Raw genomic sequence first — 21,923 nt, 5'->3', positions numbered from 1 at the left:
AGTTTTATTTCTCACACAAAGATGAGATGAAAAGAAACAAAGACAGGAGGGAAGAACATTGCTTCTTTTCATCTAAAACCCACATTTCACGGATCTTACCTGAGAAGTTTTTGTAATCCACTAGGTCAAACATAACAACAGCAACAGCTGACCATGTGATTATCAGAGCAATGACCAGAAGCCAGGCTGCTGGGGAGCTGAATGTTGTCACTATGTCTTCTGTGACTGTCCTCTTCAGCACTTTTCCAGGGGATTTGGGCACAGATCCGTTTTTACTGTCAATCACAGTTGTGGTGGTAGACGCGTTTCCTAATCAAACGTTCAGAAGGAAGAATTGCAATTTAGAACTTCATGTCAAATGTTGATGACCAAGAACCCACACAGATTATATAATTATATTAAAGTTGTTTGTACCATTTTCTACAGTAGAACATACCTCTTTGGTGGCAGGGCCACACTTCCTGCTCACTACCCCAGTGTTTACCCTCCACTCTGAAATCCACATGCCCTAGTGATTAGCATTCCTCCTCTCCTAAACACTGTAAATAATACCATGGGAGCCACAAACTTTGTCATCCCCTTCAGTCATTTTTACTTCTCCCTTACCACCTCCTACATCCACTACCATCAAAGGCAATGGGTTTTTAGTCAAGTTGTTTTTTAACAGCTTTTACCTTTATTTAGGTTCATATGTCAGTTCTAACTGCAAGCAAAAATGTTTCCTCTGGAGGAGAAACAAAATCAATGATAAAGTAGTTCAAATGGATGAAATCCTTTTTGGGTATCCTGGTTTAACTGTATAATTGACCCTTCTGTTGAGACCATTCATTTTTATTTGTGAAGATGTTGGAAAATTTTATTACATCCAGTAAACTTGTTACTCCTGCTTTCAAAGGTCTACATGTTGATGGGAGAAAATTTTTTAAATATTTAAAAATAGCAAAATACATAAATAGATAATCATTTGTAATCTCATGACCCAGAAACGACCATTAACATGTTGTTCTACTTATATCTACTTTTCTGTACGTACATATAAATATATAAATATGTTTTATTTGTTTTTGAAGTGATCATCACTCTTTCCTTTATGCGTTGTACTAGGCAATATATAATAAACACGTTCTTTTGCCATATGTATTCCATAAAATACCACTTAAGTGGCTGCATGGCATGTCACTTCATGGCTATGCATAATTTAGTCAAAAAGCTTTCTACCTTGGGACATTGCAGAATTTTTCTCAGCACATTAATAATTTTTATGTTAGGAGAATTTCCTAAATATAGAATTTCTCAGACGAATAACATCACTTTTACATCTTATGAGAGTATATATATGTATTTGACAATTAGTATATTTTTGAAATTTTTACATGCCAGGAGTCTCTGTTTTCTTATCCTTATAATACTGGGTATGACCAGTGTTCAAACTATTTGCAATCACGTAGGAGGAAAATTCTGCTTCATTTGTACTTCTTTGATTACTAGAGATGAGCTTTTTGTATACTTATTTTCCCTTTATGTATTTTATCTTGTGAAATTTTTTGTTTGCTTTTCTATAAACTACCTCCATTTGGTGGTTTAAAAAACTGTATACACATACACATGTACCCAATCATATGTATGTATATATTTTTATATATGTAGATGTGTATATACAAATACCTATGTGTATGCATGTATTTATACATTGATACTCATTCCAAGAATGTGTACATGGATGTATACACACAAACACACGCATATGATAGTAAAATTTTATCTGATCTTAAGTTGCAATTTTCCCCTCAACTGTTTACCTCTTTCTTCTCTTTTCTTTTTTTTTAAGATTTATTTATATGAGAGAGAGAAAGAGAGAGCGAGCCAGGGTCAGGGAGGGGCAGAGGAAGAGGGAGAGAGAAACTTAAGCAGACTCCATGCTGAGTGTGGATCCTGACACAGGGCTCCATGTCACAACCCTGAGATCACGAGCTGAGCTGAAACCAAAAGTTGGATGCTTAACTGACTGTGCCACCAAGATGCCCCTACCTCTTTCTTTTTGTGGTATTTTTATATAGAGAGCAACCACTTGAAAATTTTGTAACTCTTTCATTTTATTCCTACAAAGTTGCTGCCTTTGAAAGACTAGCAAGCCCCTCTCAATGGAGAGTAGGCACATCTGATTATATTGACAATCCTGGACTCATAGAAAGTCACCTCTAGGGGTAACTTAGAAGTCATCTGAAACAACTGTTTCATGTTAACTTTTTTTTTTAAAGATTTTATTTATTTGACAGAGATAGAGACAGCCAGCGAGAGAGGGAACACAAGCAGGGGGAGTGGGAGAGGAAGAAGCAGGCTCACAAAGGAGGAGCCTGATGTGGGGCTCGATCCCATAATGCCGGGATCACGCCCTGAGCCGAAGGCAGATGCTCAACCGCTCTGCCACCCAGGCACCCCTTATGTTAACATTTAAGAACAATTCAAAACCAACCAGAATATTCAAGTGACTCTGATAGCATTTTCAATCCCAAATTACACAGATATGTTTGTATTGAATACTATAGAGAAAAAAATATCTCTAACAATTCCAATATTTTTGCCATATCACAGCTTAACAACATATTTCATGTATTTTAAATACAGGCCATATTATCAATAATAATTTAAGAATTACATTATCAAAAAGGAAATTTTTATTAATCTTCTATTATACACGATTAATTTTTTTTTTTTTTTTGAGAGAAGGAGAGGAAGGGGGATCAGAGACAATGGGAGAGGGAGAGAAAGAATCTTAAACAGGTTCCATGCCCAGTACAAAGCCAGACTAGACGGGGTTCAATCTCACAACCCTGAGTTCATGAACCAAAATCAAGAGTCTGACTCTTAACCTACTGAGCCACCCAGGCACCCCAACAATTAACCACTTTCAATTTTAGTTTTTACCTCTAAATTACATTCTCAACTACAAAACAAACTCCAGAATTTCATATTCCTTTGACACTTTGAACAAAATAAATTTCACATAACTGGAAAGATGACTTGTAGTTACTTTAAGAATGTGCTAAATAATAGCTGAAGGGTTTTAGTATTTTCAAACTGAAGGGAATTCTTTGTACTCCTTGAAGGCCTCAGAGTGGAATTAAAGTGTTCCTTTCAATCTTTCGACCTCATTCTCTACCTTGCACAGTTCTTCCTTTCAGTTAGGTCTAACTTTTTCATGGAAATAGTAAAGCAAAACAGGTCTGCCACAGATTTTATAGACAAGAGAGATTGGGATTAACTTCCTGGCTAGAAAGTCACTACAGCTCCTCACCTCTGAGTAAAAACCTCTATATCTGAGGAACGAGGTTGGTAAGACCCGACTTACAGGTTTATGATGGCCTAAAAATAACTCATGTCAATTGCTTGGCAAATTTCCTGCTATGTTGAATTATTCAATAAATGGCAATACAACAGCTACTAAACTGTATCTTCATTATTATCAATATCAACATCATCATTATTTTTACTGCCACCTCCACGGCTAGTACAACCATTACTAAAATGATAAAGAAAGGCCAGAAGGGCAAGATTAACCTCAGAAACAATGGTGAAAGTTGAAAGACTAATTCTTCAATAAACGCAGGCACTTGTTTTGATTTAATAAGCATGTACGTTAGGCTAAGATTTTTCAGGGAGTCAAAATGGGATGTTATAACTCCTTCAATGACTTTCTTTCTTTTTTTTTTTTTTTTTTTTTAAGATTTTATTTATTTGACAGAGATAGAGACAGCCAGCGAGAGAGGGAACACAAGCAGGGGGAGTGGGAGAGGAAGAAGCAGGCTCATAGTGGAGGAGCCTGACGTGGGGCTCGATCCCGTAACGCCGGGATCACGCCCTGAGCCGAAGGCAGACGCTTTAACCGCTGTGCCACCCAGGCGCCCCCTTCAATGACTTTCTTAATCAACTAACTTACTTCTTGTGATACACAAGAAGGACACATACTGTAATTTATTCATATTAATGGAGAATGTTTTGTCCCATTAACAAATCAAGAGACATGATCTAGGGGCACCTGGGTGGCACAGCGGTTAAGCGTCTGCCTTCGGCTCAGGGCGTGATCCCGGCGTTATGGGATCGAGCCCCACATCAGGCTCCTCTGCTAGGAGCCTGCTTCTTCCTCTCCCACTCCCCCTGCTTGTGTTCCCTCTCTCGCTGGCTGTCTCTATCTCTGTCAAATAAATAAATAAAATCTTAAAAAAAAAGAGAGAGACATGATCTATAACAAAGTTATTTTGTTACAATACAAATGTTTACAGTGCCAAAGGATTTGTTAAACTAGAAAGACAAATTTTGAAATTTCTAACAGCTGTGTACACAGGGTGCTTAGAGTTGAATCCAGTTCATATGAAAATTTGTAGTTTTGGGGGGAAGAAATGAAAATACTGCATGCAAAATTAAGCACTCTAGTTAATAAAGTGTTACTTTATAAATTTGTTCTTTTACCAATAAATAGTACTATCCTTAAGTGCCATAAAATCCTATCACTGACTAGGAAAAAGAAAAGAAAATACATTCAAGTGTGTATATTAGTAGGTATTAATGATAACCAAACATAACTAATACAACCATTCCTAGATGACAATAGTAATTTAGCCGCATATTTTTAAGATTAAAAAGCTGATGAAGAGATCAGTGGCAAAATGAATTAATGAAGATTTTGAAGTGATTTTAGGTAGAAATTAACAATAGCGACAACGAATCTCCTTTCTTTTCTGAAAAGCTATGTGAATATATATCCCAAGGTCATGAACTCAATTTAGTTGAAATGATAGCAAGATGGAAAAATACCTTTAAAAAACAGATTTCACAGACTGTGCTTGAGATGGATCTCAAAGAAGGAAAAATTAGAACGAACTCATATCATATCCTTTCATTGATTTTTGTGCCAAATTCCCATCACTTCTAATGGCAGTTCTGAAAATGGATGAAGGATAGGAGTGCTTCAAAGTGCAATTTAAGATCCAAGTGGGGCTACAAGTGAATCGAACCTTTGGAATAATGATTTGCAGGGGAGTAAGTGAATTACAAGTGTTTAGGAGAGGCCACCTGAAAGTTGGTATGTTGCTAATCTCCAGTTTCTTAACCTCTGGAAGACTTCTTACTACTGCTATATGGAGAACACCGGAAGAATTGCTTTTGCACTTCAAATTCACTTCAGTGAACTGTGTATGAGACAGTATTTCTGTAGACAATACCATACACACCTGCTTGCTATCTTGAAACCAAAAGAACACATTTACTGGGATTTGATACAAATTAGTTGGGTCCTGGTCATATTTTCTTTTTTCCTGGTCACGTTTTTTAAAAAACAAAAAATTTTTAAAGAGACAAGAATTTCTATACATTTTTCTTTTTTTATCAGAAAAATGAGAAACCATATAAATTCAGAAAGCAATGCAAATTCAGCGTTTAAATGAGACCTTTCATATTTAGAAGAACTGATATTATTATGAATCCCAAATTTTATTTCACCTTATAGTCCTACCAAAACAATTATGGCACAATTTTTTAAATGGATGAAAATGTTAACACTAAATGATTTTTAAAATTTTTTTCCTATGTGTTTTTTCTTCACATCCTCAAAAAATCCACTTAGAAATTAATCAAGACTCAAAGATGTTGAAAATATATTCTGCATATCCAACTCAGAAGGCAAAAGTATAAGCAAGTTGAAAGTAATCTGAGGGTTATACTGCTTACGGAAAATTATGTGTTTCCTTTGTTATGGAAACACACTAAATTGTATCTTTCATTTGCCATTCAAATTTACTGCAGAAGCCACACAGAGCCAAGAGGAATAAAATTGAGGGGAAATAAATTGCCTTCTCTGACAGCTGGTCAAGATAAATGTGAAGAACAGAGTGTGTAATCTGAGATTATTTAATGTTTGAGAAGTACTTTGAAGATGACAAGAGCTAGTTATTGATATGGTAGAAAAATGAGAGGTAAATATTACTGAGAAATTTGACATGGGCAATGCTCTTGGAAAGTTGGCATCTCAGAGCAGCTAAGATATGTGGCAGTATTCTCCATGCCTACTTTTTAATTCCATTCCTTCCAATTTCATACAAATTATTTCGATTGCCAGAAAGCTAGAATCAGCTTCAAAGGAAGTGAGGATCTGGCTGAAAGACCAAATGACTCTGCCCCATAAGTAAAATTAGGGCTGCTTATGTAGTGATTCCAAAGACCCAGCTTCACAGTCAGGTTACGCACTGAAGACGAAATCACAAGCCTCCTAAAAGAAGTTGCTTAACCTCATCATGCCTTATTAATCAGATCAAACTGTCAAGTACACTTGCCTATTATTATTCCTAAGGGAAACTGACAATGCAATCTCTTCCAGGACACTCAGGAAAGACACCTATATTCTAGAATGGTATAAATAAAATATTACATTCTCATTACATAAAAGCATTAATTATGAATTTTGCATTTTACTATGTGAGGGATGTGGTTTGTGGAGTACTCCAATGCTGTATTTTTCCTTTGAAAATCTGAGAACAAAGGACAGAGAAGGAGTATATGCTATCAATGGCATTACAAAAATATGTATTATTACTAAATTATATTAAGAATGTAATTTCCAATTACAAGTAAGAATGACCTTTACTATATTTAAGTGCTCCAGAAAACACATGTAAGTAAGAATTTTGGAGAAACTTTGCTAAAAATATCTTTTGGTAAATAAAGTTGAAAAATGAAAAATCCATCTTTTATCAATCCTGGTGTCTGCAGAATGTCTATGTATCACAAACATAGACATCTGTGACAATTAAATCATGTTTTTCTGCAAGTATATATAAATTGAATGAAAATAGTTTTCAAGAGGCAAGATAAACCATAACAATGCACAAAAACAGTCATTGTCAAAATAATCCTAGAATGCTCTAATTGAGATATATGTATGTTTTATATATTTATGTATGTATGTAGTTGATAAACCATAATAAATATCCTTAGAGTAATTTTTAGAAGGCTTCAGATTCTAGGCATTTAAAAAAAAAAAACTGTTCGCCCTCTTTCAAGGTAAAAATAGCTTTGTCTCACACCAGAAAGAGATCTCCTGCCAGTTTCAGTGAAAGCCCTAAATTGCCACCTTTTCTCTGAGATTTTTGAGATATGATCATTGTAATATTTCAGAGGATGATTTGGCGATCTAATCTACCTGCAGAGGTGGCCAATATGTACTTACTTTTTACATTAACAAACAATCCTTCCTACCCACCCACTCCCTATACTCTTCCAGCAGATGAATTTCTTTTTCTAGTGGTGGAACTAGGAAGTGAACCCTCATCTAACCTCCAGCCATAGGACTGGTTCTTTAAAACAAGCCTGACCATTGAGAACACCCTCTTGCCCAAGACTGTAAAGGGGTGGGCTATCAGAATCCTCCACATTTTTGTGGAGCTCTTGAATGACACTCTATTTCTGCTGAAGTTGGCGAGCTGGTGGGTTCTACCAGTAGTCCTCTAGCCCACTAGTTGGACAGTCTGTGGCAAGATGGAAAGAGGCAGAATCCAGAATTCCACTGTGTAGGTTCACAGAGCCACCTGTGTTTACGGCTAGATAGATCTCTGGACTTTCCAGTTATATGGGAATATATACACTCATTTGGTTATGTTTGCATTACTAGCCATCACAAGTTCTGAGTGATGCTCTGGGTCTTGCTATGGATGTAAATAATTCTTTTCCTTCAATGTTTGTGTTATGAGGAGTGATCAGTCAAAACAATCTAAATATCAGGTTCTTTTAAAATTATTTTCATTTTTGGGAAAAAAAAAAGTCTTAATTCTCAAGTGGGTTCATTGTCATGGTCCTAAATAGAAAGAGATATTTTGGTGTTTTCAAGGTCAAATTCAGATTTTGAGGTGCCCTTTCTAAGAAAAGCTCACTTGTGTTCTGGGTGAGTGAGAGGCAGGATATCTTTTCCTGGGTGGTGGTCCCTCACCATGACCCACCAATCCACTTTCCAGTTTAGTAGTCCTTACAGCAAATTAAAAAGATGTCTTTTCCCGTATTAACTCTGGTAAACTCAGTCTTCACCTACCTTTTGAACTTTTCATTTTCAACTTAGCAGTTACTATTTTTTCTACAAATAGTAAACTTAATTTAGAGATGAAGAGTAATGATGAGTACGTAACTAAAATTCATTTTTTGAAACAAAATCTGTTGAACTCCTAACACATTACCAGTAAAATGCGTTGTGTTTTACCAATCCAAAGTGGGTAAGGAATTCTGAGGCATTCCTTTTTTTCTATTTAAGAAAACCCAAAAAAACTCCACTCTTAAAATCCAACTTCTCTTTTAGGAATTTCAACTCCTTAGTAATATTTCTGTGTTCTTTTGAAATAAACATTATTGTTTTTACCTGTGATTATATAATTTTTTGATAAATACAATGACATAAAATTATCCTGACTTCTGTATAGTTCTTTTTTTGTTGTTCAACAAGGCTCTAGAATGAGAGTAAGTCATCTCTCTTTTCATAGCATGTAGTACTTCAGCACTTTTTACACTGTGAGGTCCGAATAAACAGTAAATGTGAAAAACTTCATAAGTTTCGCTAAAGGGAATCAGCTTTTAAAAAGCAACGTATTAAATAACCACAATATTTCTGCATATAGAGGCTGTGCAGTACATATTGACTTCTAACTAGAGAAATAAATTAAATAAAAAGCAAAATATATTTTCATGGTAGATGAAAATGTTCAAATAAGAGATAGGTTACTGAAAGAAGTAAAAGCATATCTGTGCGTCTTATAAGTGGGAAATTTAGCCGGTCAAAATCATTCAGGCTCCAACAGAGAGAGAAAGACTAGTGGGATAGAGAAAAAGATGTGCACTTCTTTGACTGAGAAAAAACATATATTTACTAAATAATGTCAATAATTAAGCAGACACACTTTTTTTCTAATGAGGCAATTAGAACTAGCATCTGCAATGTTATTAGCATTGTCGTCTCCAAGAGGCGCAACATCTGGGAGAAGTTTCTACAACCCGATCAGGCACAGTAAAAGTACAGATGAATAAAAGTGCTGATGGTCACCTTACAACTGCCCGATGGTGTCTCATCTCAGTCAGTGGAGTCTCCCATAACAAAATACCACAGACTGGATGTCTTCAGAGAATTTTTTTTTTTTTTCTCACAGGTTGGAGGCCAGAAATTCTGGAAGATGGTGCCAGCATAGTCAGATTCTGGTGACGACTCTCTTCCTGGCTTGGAGATGGTTGCCTTCTCACTGTGTCCTCTCACAGCAGAGAGAAAATAAGCAAGCTCTCTACCATCTCCTGTTATAAGGAAACTAATCCCATCATTAGGGCTCCACCCTCATGACCTCATCTGAACCTAATTACCTCCCAAAGGCCCAGTCTCCAAATACCATGATGTTGGGGGTTAGAGCTTCAACATGTAAATCTGGGAGTGACATGATTCAGTCCATAGCAAGCGTGTTTCTATTTGATTATTTAAAAATTTGCTCAAATCGGGACGCCTGGGAGCTTCAGTCACTTAAGCGTCTGCCTTCGGCTCAGGTCATTGAGTCCCAGGGATTGAGTTTGGCCTCTGGCTCCTTGCTCAGCAAGGAGCCTGCTTCTCCCTCTGCTTGCTGTTCTCCCTATTTGTGCTCTCTCTCTCTCTCTTTCTCTCTGACAAATAAATAAATAAACTCTTGTAAAAAATTGCTCAAATCAATATTAATATATTTGAAGTATAGCTATTTTAATAGAGCTCTATCTTTCATGTTAAAATAATGGAAATAATGGCACCGTCCCTTCCTACCAGTACATGCCCAAGTGGCCCAAATCAAAATGTCAGAGGGTACTACATATTGTGAGGTAGTTTAGGGATGGAAACTAATCAACAAGACCCACGAGATCACTTTTTTATAGCAATGAATTTGACAGATTCCATCAGATTTATTTTAGGCAAATAATCCATCCTCACCTCATGAATGCAGGAAGTCTCATGAAAGAACAGAAGCCATCTTAGGGTCTGTCTGATTTTACAAGTTTAAAGTTTGAGGATAAATCTACAGAAAATCTCCCAAATTTTGTGAATTTGGTTTCAGGCAAACAGAAGTTAGACTCCGGTTCCTAGCGAATATGATCTGAACAGGACAGACATAAGATCCATAAATATATTCAAGTTCCTTTGAGAAATTAAGTTTCTAGCATTTTATGTTTGGGTTGACTCATTTTCTTCCTGGGCCAAATATGCATAATTGAAATGCTTTACCTAGCCCCAGCATTCCTCCTACTCAATTGCCCCATTGTCATTGAATCACAAACTCACTGAAATAGAAAAGGCTTGAGTAATGACATGCTATTTCAATTCAAAAAAAATACGAAACTCAGTGCTTCAAAATCATTAGCTTTTCATGATTTGTTGATTCTAATGTGTGTTTTTTACTCCCTTTTTCTTAAAGACATTTTTGTGGAAATCAACTATTCCTTAAGAATTAATCATCTCCTGCTGTTTTTACCCAACATGGAGTCATAATCCCACCATTGCAGTGTCACAAAGCTTCTACTTTATTTTCATTAAAAAAGTGTGACAGTCTCCCTCCTCACCCCACCCCAAAAAGGCACACAAGGTATTCATACTCTTCACATAAATGTATTCAGTAATAATAGTAATGACTTCATGTAAAGCTTTTTCTTAAAACTATACTCATAAAATAATGGGTTTCCTCACATTCCCATCAGCTACATTCAGGAAATTTAAGAAAATGCAAGAATTGAGATCTAAATTTCTTTCAAGTTTACTTCTCTGTGTGAGTTTTTGGGTTAATTGTTTCATGAATCAACCTGGCTCGTTTTTAGATATATGTAATTATATAAATAAAACTGAACATGTATTTTCTATTTATAAGGAAATTTCCATCCATTTTTTGGAAAAGCAATGATAATTTAATAATTTCATCTTTGTCATATGTACATGTAAATGAATAAGGATATTTTAGAGTATATAACCATTCATATAGCCAATTTGATATTAATATAACCAATAATAGAGTATATAACCACTAATTTTATTGAGTACCCCAGGGGCTTTTGAAATAAAAGTTGCAAGGAAGCATACTTATTTTTTTACAACTTTAATTATGAGTAATATAAATTGACAATTTCTACATTTACTCCAGATTTAATGCTGTTGTCGTAATTTGACTGAAAACAGATCCATAGAATTTTTTATATCATCAATGAAGCAAAATATTTAATAATTTTGGTGAGAAAAGACATATACTTAGAATTGAGCAACATTGTAATAGGATATTATTATATTTTGTTTAACTTGAACCCACATCATCACTAAGCTATTTGAAAAGTTTAGAACAGATCAGAGTAGCATAGCCAGAGCTTTCATCTTTCTGGACTGAGTCCACATACCCCATGAAGAAAATACCCATATTGCATGAAGAAAACACAGACGAAAAATCTAGAGAGAGATAAGATTTGCTGTGTTGTTTGAAATCATTTAATCTATAGGAAAAAAGCATCTTCCTGTGCCTTTCAAAGGACTTCTAAATGAGCTTGAAGCTCCTTTATGCATTTCTGAAGGGAACATTAAGGTATCCATGTTCACATTTTAAAAATGCAAGCAATTAGGTAAACACAAATAATACTTTATACAAATCTTTCTTTTAAGGAGTCCCTGGAGTTTTAGAAACAGCTGATAAAGCTGCACACATCTATAGAGTGGAGCAAGTATTCTCATCCTCTTTGATATGAAGGGAAACAAACAGGGGAGTTAAAGAGAACCAGTTTTCTGAAGTCTACTCATTACCAGAGTTTTCAAAGAATTCTTGTTGCTTAGCCCCTAATATTTAGTCTTCTGAATTGTTTGTCCAAATAGACGGAATGTTGATCTTAAATTTTATGTCTCCAAGATGCCACTCATTGTCAACTCATAAAAAAAGCTTTGTCCTTGACCAGTTACAGTTCTGAAATGAAACAATTTTAAAAAGCAAAGATAAAAAAAATGATGAATAACTGAACGTTTTCTAACTCCTTCACACCCTCAACATTTCAGCTTCAGTTTTACTAGGCAGAAGAGCAGTCATTTTACTGAGTGTTCTAGAGATAAAATTAGATCCTCAGCTCCTTGAAGAGTAAGAAATAAATGGAAAATTAGGACCCTGTCCTCTAAGAACCTACTTAGTATTTACTGTCAGGTGGACTCAACTTTGGTACTAATGCTGGGGTCTTGGCAAGGAGACACTTTCTTCAGTCAGTCCCGGGTCGATTCCAGGTGTTGAGACCATCAGTGTGACAGAGAACGGTGAAATCCCCTATCCCCTCATTTCAAATAGCTTATCTGAATTGGATTTTACTATTGAAAGACCAGTATTTCTGACACTTAGATCATTCAGAGAAGTTATTTCTACGGAGTGAGCATTTTTATAAGCTTTATTTGACTAAGCTTATTCAAGCATTACAGCTGCATTAGTACCACCAAGCCATAGCCGATCCTATAAAATAAGCTTTATAAAATTGTGGTTGCCCAATAGCATGCTCGTTTGGAAACTGCTAAGCAGCCTTCCCTCGAGTAACATAGCTCTAGAGCTATGCTTTACAAGATGTTTGAAATCCAATGTCTCCTTCTACCTTAGAAGAGGAGAAAAGAAATGGAAAACGGTTCGGGAATCTTTTTTTTTTTTTTTTCAATTAAAAAAATCACTTTTCCTTTTTAATTTTATAACAAAAGGGAAATGCATTAAATATTCACATTTGAATGTTAAACCCTTTGGTTCAGCATTAGAGGAAGTGCTTTAAAAATAGCATTGATTCTTTTCCACACCTTAATTTTGATTAAATGTGTCTCCTATAAAAGACTCTACTGATCGTAAAAAGAATCAGATCATAAAAAAGTTTTGTTAAGGCAGTTTTCAGGAGAAAATTATAATGGCTAATATTCTAGTCCCCAAACTGATCATAATTATATTTCTTTAGGCTTCTACAGCATCTCTGTTCCAGAGAAACTAAAAATCGTCACACAAGCCAGACTTTCTGGAGATATATATATATAATTTCCTGGGAAAAGCAGTCATTTCAGAAACCACAGTGACTCATAAAGAGCACTTGGTTAATAAGGGAAGGAGATCATATAAGTGAGGTTTGTCAAAACTTAATGTGGTAAAACGTTGATTTGTCATTTGGCAAGAAGTTAAACACTGTATCAGTTTGCTAGGGCTGTCATAACAGAGAACCACAAATTGGGTGACTTAAACAACAGAAATTTTTGCCTCATGGTTCCAGAAGCCAAAAATCTAGAATCAAGGTGTTGTTTTTTGAGAATGCGGAGGGAAAAATCCTCCAGAACCTTCCTCTGGGCTTGTAAATGGCTGGTCTCATGTTCATACAGCATTCTCGCTGTATGCATATCTATCTCAAAATTTCCCCCTTTCTATATGGGCACCGATCAGATTGGCCTGGAGCCCATGCTGTTGACCTAATTTTAGCTTAATTACGTCTGTGAACACGCTATCTCCAAATAAGGTCACATTCTGAGGTACTGGGAAGCTAGGTCCTCAATTTACGAATGATGAGGAGAGGTGCACAATTCAACCCGTGACAAGTACTACATAGTCTCTTCACTCGATTATCCCCAAAAGTACCTTGTGAAAGATTAAGTTAAATCTATTCCAAGTCATTACCATTGATGACTTCTGTAAAATGAAGCCTTGAATTAATCAAATTGTCAAGAAAATTTGTAGTTCTTTCTCAAATTCCACAGGTAACTTGAAACTGAAATTATTCAAGTGATGGCCTTGGTAATAATGCTTCATTATTTTCCTTCTGTTATAGAAATGTTAAATTTTAAAAAATAAAGGTATGTATAAATGTCTGTTTTTTAAAATATGTATGTGCACAAAAATACACACACACACACACACACACACACACACACACACACAAACACTACAAGTTAGTCAGGCAAATGCCATCAACATATTTTAATGAAATAATGGAATACCAAAACCCAAAGTAACTGCAATTAGGTGAGATATTTAACACAGCTGCTTGTCCAAATTATTCATTTTTTCACTAAATGAAATATTAGGTTCTTTTAACCAGGTATTTAATATCTAAGTAATCCTGTCCTTTATGCCTTAATCTATAAACTATAATGTAAATAAAGACCACATATTTTATTTTTTGCCAAAGGATTCAACATTTATGGATGTTATGTTTTCAGAGAAAACTTTATTATAAGTTGTAGACTTTATATGACTTAATTATAACATGTCATAAAACATAATGATTCCAAATCAAAATATTTACAATAAAAATATTTTTCCAAAGAATACAAGCTTCCTTCGTTTACCATAGAAATGGAAAAATTTGCCCTCATAATTAAGAAATGCCTAATGCATGAATATAATTAAACAGAATGAAATCTGGGCTATAATATTTGTTGACCGATCCTAAGAAAATTTACTCAACAAAATCTACTGTCCTCACACATTAATAACACTGGGAACTTTTCTGGGTTAATAAACAACTTAAAAGCCATAATGTGAAATGTCCAAAAAATAGATTTGGACATATTTTTTTAGTACTATTTAGATATGTCTTTAGTGTTAAAAAGGCAAGTTTTTCGATTTATCACCCAATCCTGAAAAATTCTCAGTAGCCAAATCATCAGATCTCATTCTCTAGCAAAAAGGCCAAATAACTGAAACAAAAACCAAGCACAAACAAGCAAAAATAAGTCTAGAATATGGTTCCAGCCCAGGATATGCCTCCATAATATGGAAACAGTGTTGTTACCCTGTCTGTGAGAATCACATTTCTTTACCCATGAAATAACAACAGCGTTTGAACCCATAGATTCCATACTGTGACTGGAAAGCACTGATAGCAAAATAGAAACATTTCCTGGTTTCCTGCAAATTGTTCCTCATGAAATTGAAACCGAGTATAATCTATAAAATCTAAGTCTTAATTATGTAAAGCAGAACATTTTAATGAAATCACTTATTAATTTATTCCATTGTTCATTTGTACTTTTCACAGACCTTATGAATAAAAGTCTTTTTTAAAATTCATTATGCTGGTTGTGCTCCCTTCTACACGATATTTTATTATTTTTCATATGGCACTTTCTGTAGTCACATTCTCCTCAGATTCTGAGACCTAAAGCAAGCTCTCAGTGAATGGGACAAAATCAATTTGCCCTGCAATGGATCCTGATGAAAGACTGAATAGCTGTTAAGTGGACTTTTCCATAAATAGATCTGCAAATCTAAATGAGAAATTAAAAAGCATTCAAGTATTCTATTTACCTTCTTTTAAAGATGGCTTTGGTTCTTCTGAAAGGAAAGAGTAATCAGAAAAAGCCTTGTCCAGTTATCTTAAAAAGACATTAAGAATATGCCACAGGTTAATAGCAAAAGTTTAGGGATGGAGCAATAAACTGGAGGCTGGGGGAGGGCTGACTACGGGACCTCATGGGTATCACTTCACCCGTCTGCACCTACATTCGGTGCAAATGTAAATCCGGGATTGGCCCCTCCTTCCTGCCATGACCAAAACCAGTTGACAGTGAAAGCATGTGAAATTCTTCAAGGAAAACCATAGCTCTCTGGAAGTGCCATTAAGGGAATGTGACCTATAGCAAAGTCCTAGGTGCATTAGACATACTTTCACACGTGACACAAAACCAAGAAACTGTATAACCGCCATCTCCACCTCTGAGGCCCTGTTATTTCCTATCACTCATCCCTTCCAATTACACACTTCGGCAAATCCAAAATGTCCACGATTCCTGGCACACACTCTTCTGTGAATGTGAACGCTCTGCAGCCTAGGTCTGAAAAAACTTCACCTGATTGTCCGCCTTGCCGCTTACTCCTTCTTCAGGACTCCATTTTATTGACACACAACCATACCCATTCATTTACATATTGTCTTTTGTCTATTTTCTATGTTTTCCTGTAATGGTGTCAGAGTTGAGCAGTTGCAACTGAAATCATATGGCCCACCAAATCTAAAATGCTTATGATCTGGCTCTTTACAGAAAAAGCTTGCCAATTCCTGCTCTTTGGGTTTAGGAGGGTAACAGACAAAGCAGGCACTTAAAAATAGATATTTAATGGTTTTAAAATTGGGAAAAAATAATTTAAGCTAGCATTTATTAAGGGCTAATCAGGCATACAGGAGGTATATGGCATGGTGATGTAAAAGGAGGGTTAAGATGGACAGGGCTGGAACCCTGGCTTTGCTCCTTTCTAGCAACTGGGCCTTAGCGCTCACCTGTAAAACTGAGGTCATTAAAATGACCTTGTTGCATTATCACAAGGAACGAGGCATTTAGCACAGTGTTAGGCGCAGTAACTATTAACTCCTTTCCCTCTCTTTTTAACTTTCCCTAGCTTAATTTACTATTGATAATAGTGATAAATATTCTTCCAAATAAATATGGCCCTTTTTTAGGATTGATTAATTTATTTTAGAGAGAGAGCATGAGTAGGAGGGGCAGAGGGAGAGGAAGAAAATCTCAAACGGACTCCACGCTCAGCGTGGAGCCCCACATGGGGTTCGATCTCAGGACACTGAGATCATGACCCAGAGAATACGACCTGAGCCAAAACCAAGAGTCCAGTGCTTAACTGACTACACCAACCAGGCACCCCTAAATATGGCCTTTTTAAATGTCTCTCTTAGGGGGAACATTACTTCAGCTCCATCCATTCTTTCTTTTTGCATGTATATGGTTTTCTGAAGTACTGAGATTAAACTTCTTTTTCATGTATATAATAATTGAGGTTATATTACTGAGAATGTAAGTCCCGGAGGCTTGGAGGTTCATTTCTTTGAAGAGACTTTACATTAAAAAGTATGCAACTGATGTTCAGCTCACTCGTAACTACCATTATAGTAAAGCCAAGAAATGTAAACAATTCAGAAATGTATTTCTCCAACCAATGTTCAGAACCCATAATGGGTAAAATCATGCATTTTCATTCATATGAAAACCTCATAGTGTTTTTAATGTATTAGCCACCAATTACAAAAAGCAGAGCATTGCCATTTTTGTTAATCTCTTCTGCAGTTTGGTGCTATTCTTTATTCTAAACAGGCATTAGGTCCCAAAGGATTTTTTCATAAGGTAGTTATTTGGAGTACAAATGTATTTCCCCATTTTAATTAAAGAATGTTATGAAGGTTGGTTATGGTCTCAATATGCCCATCAAAACCTTTTTAATATTATGCAGCTGAATTGTTATACAAATAAAACTGTAGACATGCTCATGCTTTTTTATGTGTTTGTATATTATCTACCCAAGGGATGGGAACAAGTCCCAGCCAGCTCAAGCCCCAGCTCTTTTAGGCAGCCTTAGATATAAACCTCCAGGGTGAGTTAATTGTCCCTCCTGGATGCTTCCAGACCACCCTCTTTGTACATTTACCCTAGACCTAACATATTATATTGCAATTACCTGTTTATTTTTCTGAGTCTCCCACTGGAATGTAAGCTCCTCGAAGCTTCTTATATTCAGTTGTATACATCTGGTGCTCAGTGCAATGGCTGGCTCTAGGTAAATGTTACTGAATTGGCGTGGTGACCTGAATATAAATGCCTCATGGTGTTTTTTTATGTTGTAGATGCTCCAAACATGGGTGCTGCTTTAGAGAATGAACCCTCCTGTGCCCTTTGTATTATCAGTCCCAGGCAGGTGTTCCAAGGGCACATTTGCATGTGGCCCTTTATCACCAGATTATCACAGTGTGTGAAGCCTTGTTAACATGTGAAGAAATGGTGCACTTCTTTCCCCCAAACCCCCAGAGGGTCTACAAGTGGAACATCACTGAATCTCAGCCACTGTCTTTAGCTCTCTAGGAGAAAGGAGCCAAGAACAGCAGAGTGCTCTTCTGGGAACGACACCTGGGATGGGTGTGTGAAGGGGAGGGACTTAGAATCACACAAGAACAGACAATGGGCAGAGAAAACCAACAATGGAGTCAACTGGTGAAGAATCCTGAGAGTGAGGGCTAAGGAGAAAGACCATAGGCTTTGCTATGGGAAAATGAAGGAAGGGTGGGAACAAAGTTTGGGGGACAGGAGCAGTAGTAGCTGTTCTCAGCTTTTTGGGGTCCTAAGTCTTGTCCAAAGATAGCCACATAGGGATGGAAAATAAATTCAGAGTTTTGTGTTAAGAAATACCCAACAACTCTGGTTATAAGTGGTGAAGGAAGAGAGCTGAGGAAGAAGAGCAACTGCCATCGTATTCACAGGTCATAATATGTATCTCTGGGAGGTGTTCGTAAGTACAGTAACTGTATTGTCCCTTTATGCTTCCTAAATGTGAGCTCTGAAGAGCAGGATTCTGCCTTAGTTCAGCACAATTGTATCTATTGAATAGCATTATATGCATGTATGCCTCTTTTTATAAGCCTTTATAAGTCTTTAAAGACTAAAATAATTTATTATTTATATTGTATTTATCAGTTAAATAGCTGAACACAAGTGAAAAGTTACAAATATGAAAAAACTTTTGTTTTTTTTACTGTATGCTGCATCCATCTGATTTCTTATCCTTTCTTCACTCCCTCAGCCAACCATACTTGACAGTGTATTTGTGTTAGTGTGAAGTCTGGCCAATAATGGCTATTTGAAGTATAGAACAGTCAAATGGGAGATGATAAATATTAAATACTTGCATATAGATTTTTAATAAGGATCTTAGTACTAAAGTTTTGTATTCTGGATATACAATGGAGACAGAATTTATAGGCAAAAAAATGTGTTGTCACTGGCAATTCTGACATCTAAGGGCCAAAACTGATCAATTTTTATGAACAACATAACGCTTTACCTTGAAATGGGTTAAAGAAACCTAGCCATCATTGACACCTTTTATTCACCCTTGCTGCATGTCTAGCCACAAGGACTTAAGAATAAATTTGCAGGCCTTTCTGTGCCTTGAAAAGCAGATTTCATCATGGCAAAGACTACATTTCTTCAACACTAAATCAACTATAACAGAGAATCAAAGAATGGTGGTCTTGCCCAAGGCCCCAGCTACTCCACATGTCTCATTTTTGCTTATTAGTAAGTGGTAATCCTTCTTCTAAGCAGTCACAACTGCTATACCAGACCTGAAGACTTGTTGAGTAGAGAACATGCTAGGTTTGCACACTTCATTGCTCTCAGGCACCTTTCTGCAGGATACAACCTATAACGTTCCCAGTCTTGATCTGTCTGGACCGGGGAACTGCTGGTTGGCAGGTAACAAATAACCAGTTCAAAAGGTTTTGTTTGTTTCCTTGTTGGGGTAACAACATCATGCATTTGTGTATCACCTCACAATTTGTGATGCCAAAGTACATAAATCATATCAACTGATCTTCCTGAAGGAGGCTGGGCAGCTAACTGCATTCTCACTTTAGAGAAGAGAAAACTGATCCTCAGCAAGACTACGTGATAAGTACTGGAAAATAGTGGTGCCAAGACTAGATCCAGATTTTTAGGCTTAGTCAATTCAATCAGCTGGAACTAGAGCGTTGAGAATAATGGCAAATACCTACTGAGGTAACTATATGTCACACACTAGCCGGAGGGCTGGAAATATAGTCCCTACTCTTACGATGTCTATATTCTAAGGAGAAGAAATCATATTTCAATCTGTTTTCAAGATGAGTTTGAATAATAGGAGATTCAAATTTAAGTGAGCCTATTACCTTCCCCAATGCAACCTGTGCCAAGAGTTACCTTATCTCAATCTATTGCTGAATGAAGGAAAAGCAATGAACAATGCTGACAACATAGAGAAACTGAACTCCGTGAAAATCATGATGCTTACCATAAACTTTCCCCTCCCTGAACTTAGGGAAGTAGGTGTTAGAAACAATGCTGACAACATAGAGAAACTGAACTCCATGAAAATCATGATGCTTACCATAAACTTTCCCCTCCCTGAACTTAGGGAAGTAGGTGTTAGAAAGGGCATCTTTCAAATGAAGACTCTCTTTATTTCCAAATGCCCTATGGACTGTCAAATGCAGCCCAGGATAAATCTCAAAACGGCCACAAAGACAAACCTTAATCATTATGCTATTCCCCCACAACAATGACTTCATACTATTTCTTTAGCCAAAAGACAATGATTATATTCAAAATAAGTATGCAATTTAGATTTATAAAAATTATGCAGCAATACAAAATTAAATTTTGGCATTGGGATTTATTATTCAACCCAGCATCAGTTCTTATTTAAATTTCAGATATTTAGAATTCAAGTATTTTGTTTTTCCAGAGGCTACTATAACATAATGGATAGGTCATAGGGCTATTGAAATCCAATCACAACCATAATACTATTCATTTTGACTTCTTTTTTTTCTTTTTTTCTGGTGGTTTGTAAATATAATCAGCACAAAAGAAATTAGAAAGCCATTATAGAAAGAAGCATGCTTGTGTTTCTGTCCAAGTTTGGTTTTTCATGAATTGTAAACATAATCTAAACTAAGATCACAAACACACAATTGGAACCTGGAAATGAACAGCCTGATTTAGTCCTATCTGGATGCTATTAGGAAAAATGTAAACACTTGATTTTTTCTTTTCAACCAAACTCAATCCATATCTTATCTTTATTGGAATTTTAGTACAATAAATTAGGTTTAGAATTATTTCTCTTCTTTCTAAAGTTTCTTTCTTTCTTTATACCTGTTTTCTTTTTATATAGACATCTGTTATGACTTGCCAGGTCATCTTGCTTTGATACTGTATTTGATTTATTTCACCCTGTAGGTTAATATTATAATAAGAGTTCAATGTACTTATCCACTCATTCATCCATTTATTACCCCAACATTCACATATTTATTCATTCATTCCTTCGCTTATCTAATATTTACTGAGCACTTACTTATTCCAGGCATTTTCTGCTATGAGAGTGAAAAAAGATGGACCTAGATCTGCTCTCTGTAATTTTTAAAGATTTGAGATTCTTTATAGTTTTCTTACTGCCGCTGTCCACCTTCCACAGATCCTAACCTCTTGTTGAGATAATAACAGGAAACTCCCTCGTGTATCCACTTTGCAGCATTTTTTTTTTTAATTTGGATCTTTGCAGAAATCTCAACCTTGAAGCATGCATTTCTAAAAATACCAGTGGGAATGAACTGAAGTTACAAATTCAAATGCTTCTAATACTACTTTTCTTAGATGCATCAATTGCAATAATGTACCCACCCCCACTGATATTGTCCTATATTTTGCTAAAGAAAATGAGACTAGAGTTAATATCGTTACCAACAGAAGTAACATCTATCTGAAGTAAATTGATGAGTTCTCAGAAGATTGCTGAACAAAGTTGACCATTGAGCGCTTATTCTAATTTGGCCTCTTTTCATTCATCAATAAATGTACATTGAACGTTTTCCATGACAGTCAAGTATGGAAGATTAAAAATTAGACAAGATCGGGTTCTACCTTCCAGGAGTTTAGCAATTGTTAAGATAGACAAATGAAGCATAACCACAACATTGTTTGCTAATTGTGTGAAGATGTCATGCATAGACCACTGTGAGAATTTAATGTGAGGAACACTTTAAACCAGGTAGCAAGACAGCACATGTAAAAGCTTAGAGGATTAAAGAAGGCTGCATTTAAGAAACTGCAGGTCTAAGCATGTCGCTGGAGACAAGGTATTTGCGGCAAAGTGGAGAAAAAAGAGGAGAGAGATAGCTGAGAAGAAAAGACATCTCCAATATCTGTGAGTGCTAAAATGAGGAAATCGGGCTGTCTAACAAATAACATGGCAAGCCAGAGCTGAATTTTGCACGGAAGGATCTTGATCATATTTGTATTCTGAAAAGTTTAAGTAAGTAGCAGAGCACAGAAGTTGAGTCAGACTCAGAAACTCAATTCGAAAATTGTGCAGAAA

The 21,923-nt window shown here is 36.0% G+C and overlaps 1 protein-coding gene across 36 annotated transcripts in view; it reads right to left on the bottom strand.

The window, feature by feature from the left end:
* TRDN (triadin) overlaps positions 1 to 21,923 on the bottom strand; it is a 362,517-nt gene that overhangs the window by 316,776 nt on the left and 23,818 nt on the right. For 35 of the 36 annotated variants that reach the window (XM_057311074.1, XM_057311078.1, XM_057311076.1 and 32 more), the window contains exon 2: positions 100 to 309. In XM_057311074.1, coding sequence (XP_057167057.1) covers positions 100 to 309 — 210 coding nt within the window. Of the gene's footprint in view, positions 1 to 99; positions 310 to 5,228 lie in introns of all 36 variants that reach the window. The other variant, XM_057311102.1, reaches the window with a different exon arrangement.

This window comes from Ursus arctos, unplaced genomic scaffold, assembly GCF_023065955.2.
Source record: "Ursus arctos isolate Adak ecotype North America unplaced genomic scaffold, UrsArc2.0 scaffold_13, whole genome shotgun sequence".
Taxonomy (NCBI): Eukaryota; Metazoa; Chordata; class Mammalia; order Carnivora; family Ursidae; genus Ursus; species Ursus arctos.
This window is presented reverse-complemented; position numbering and strand designations above follow the sequence as displayed.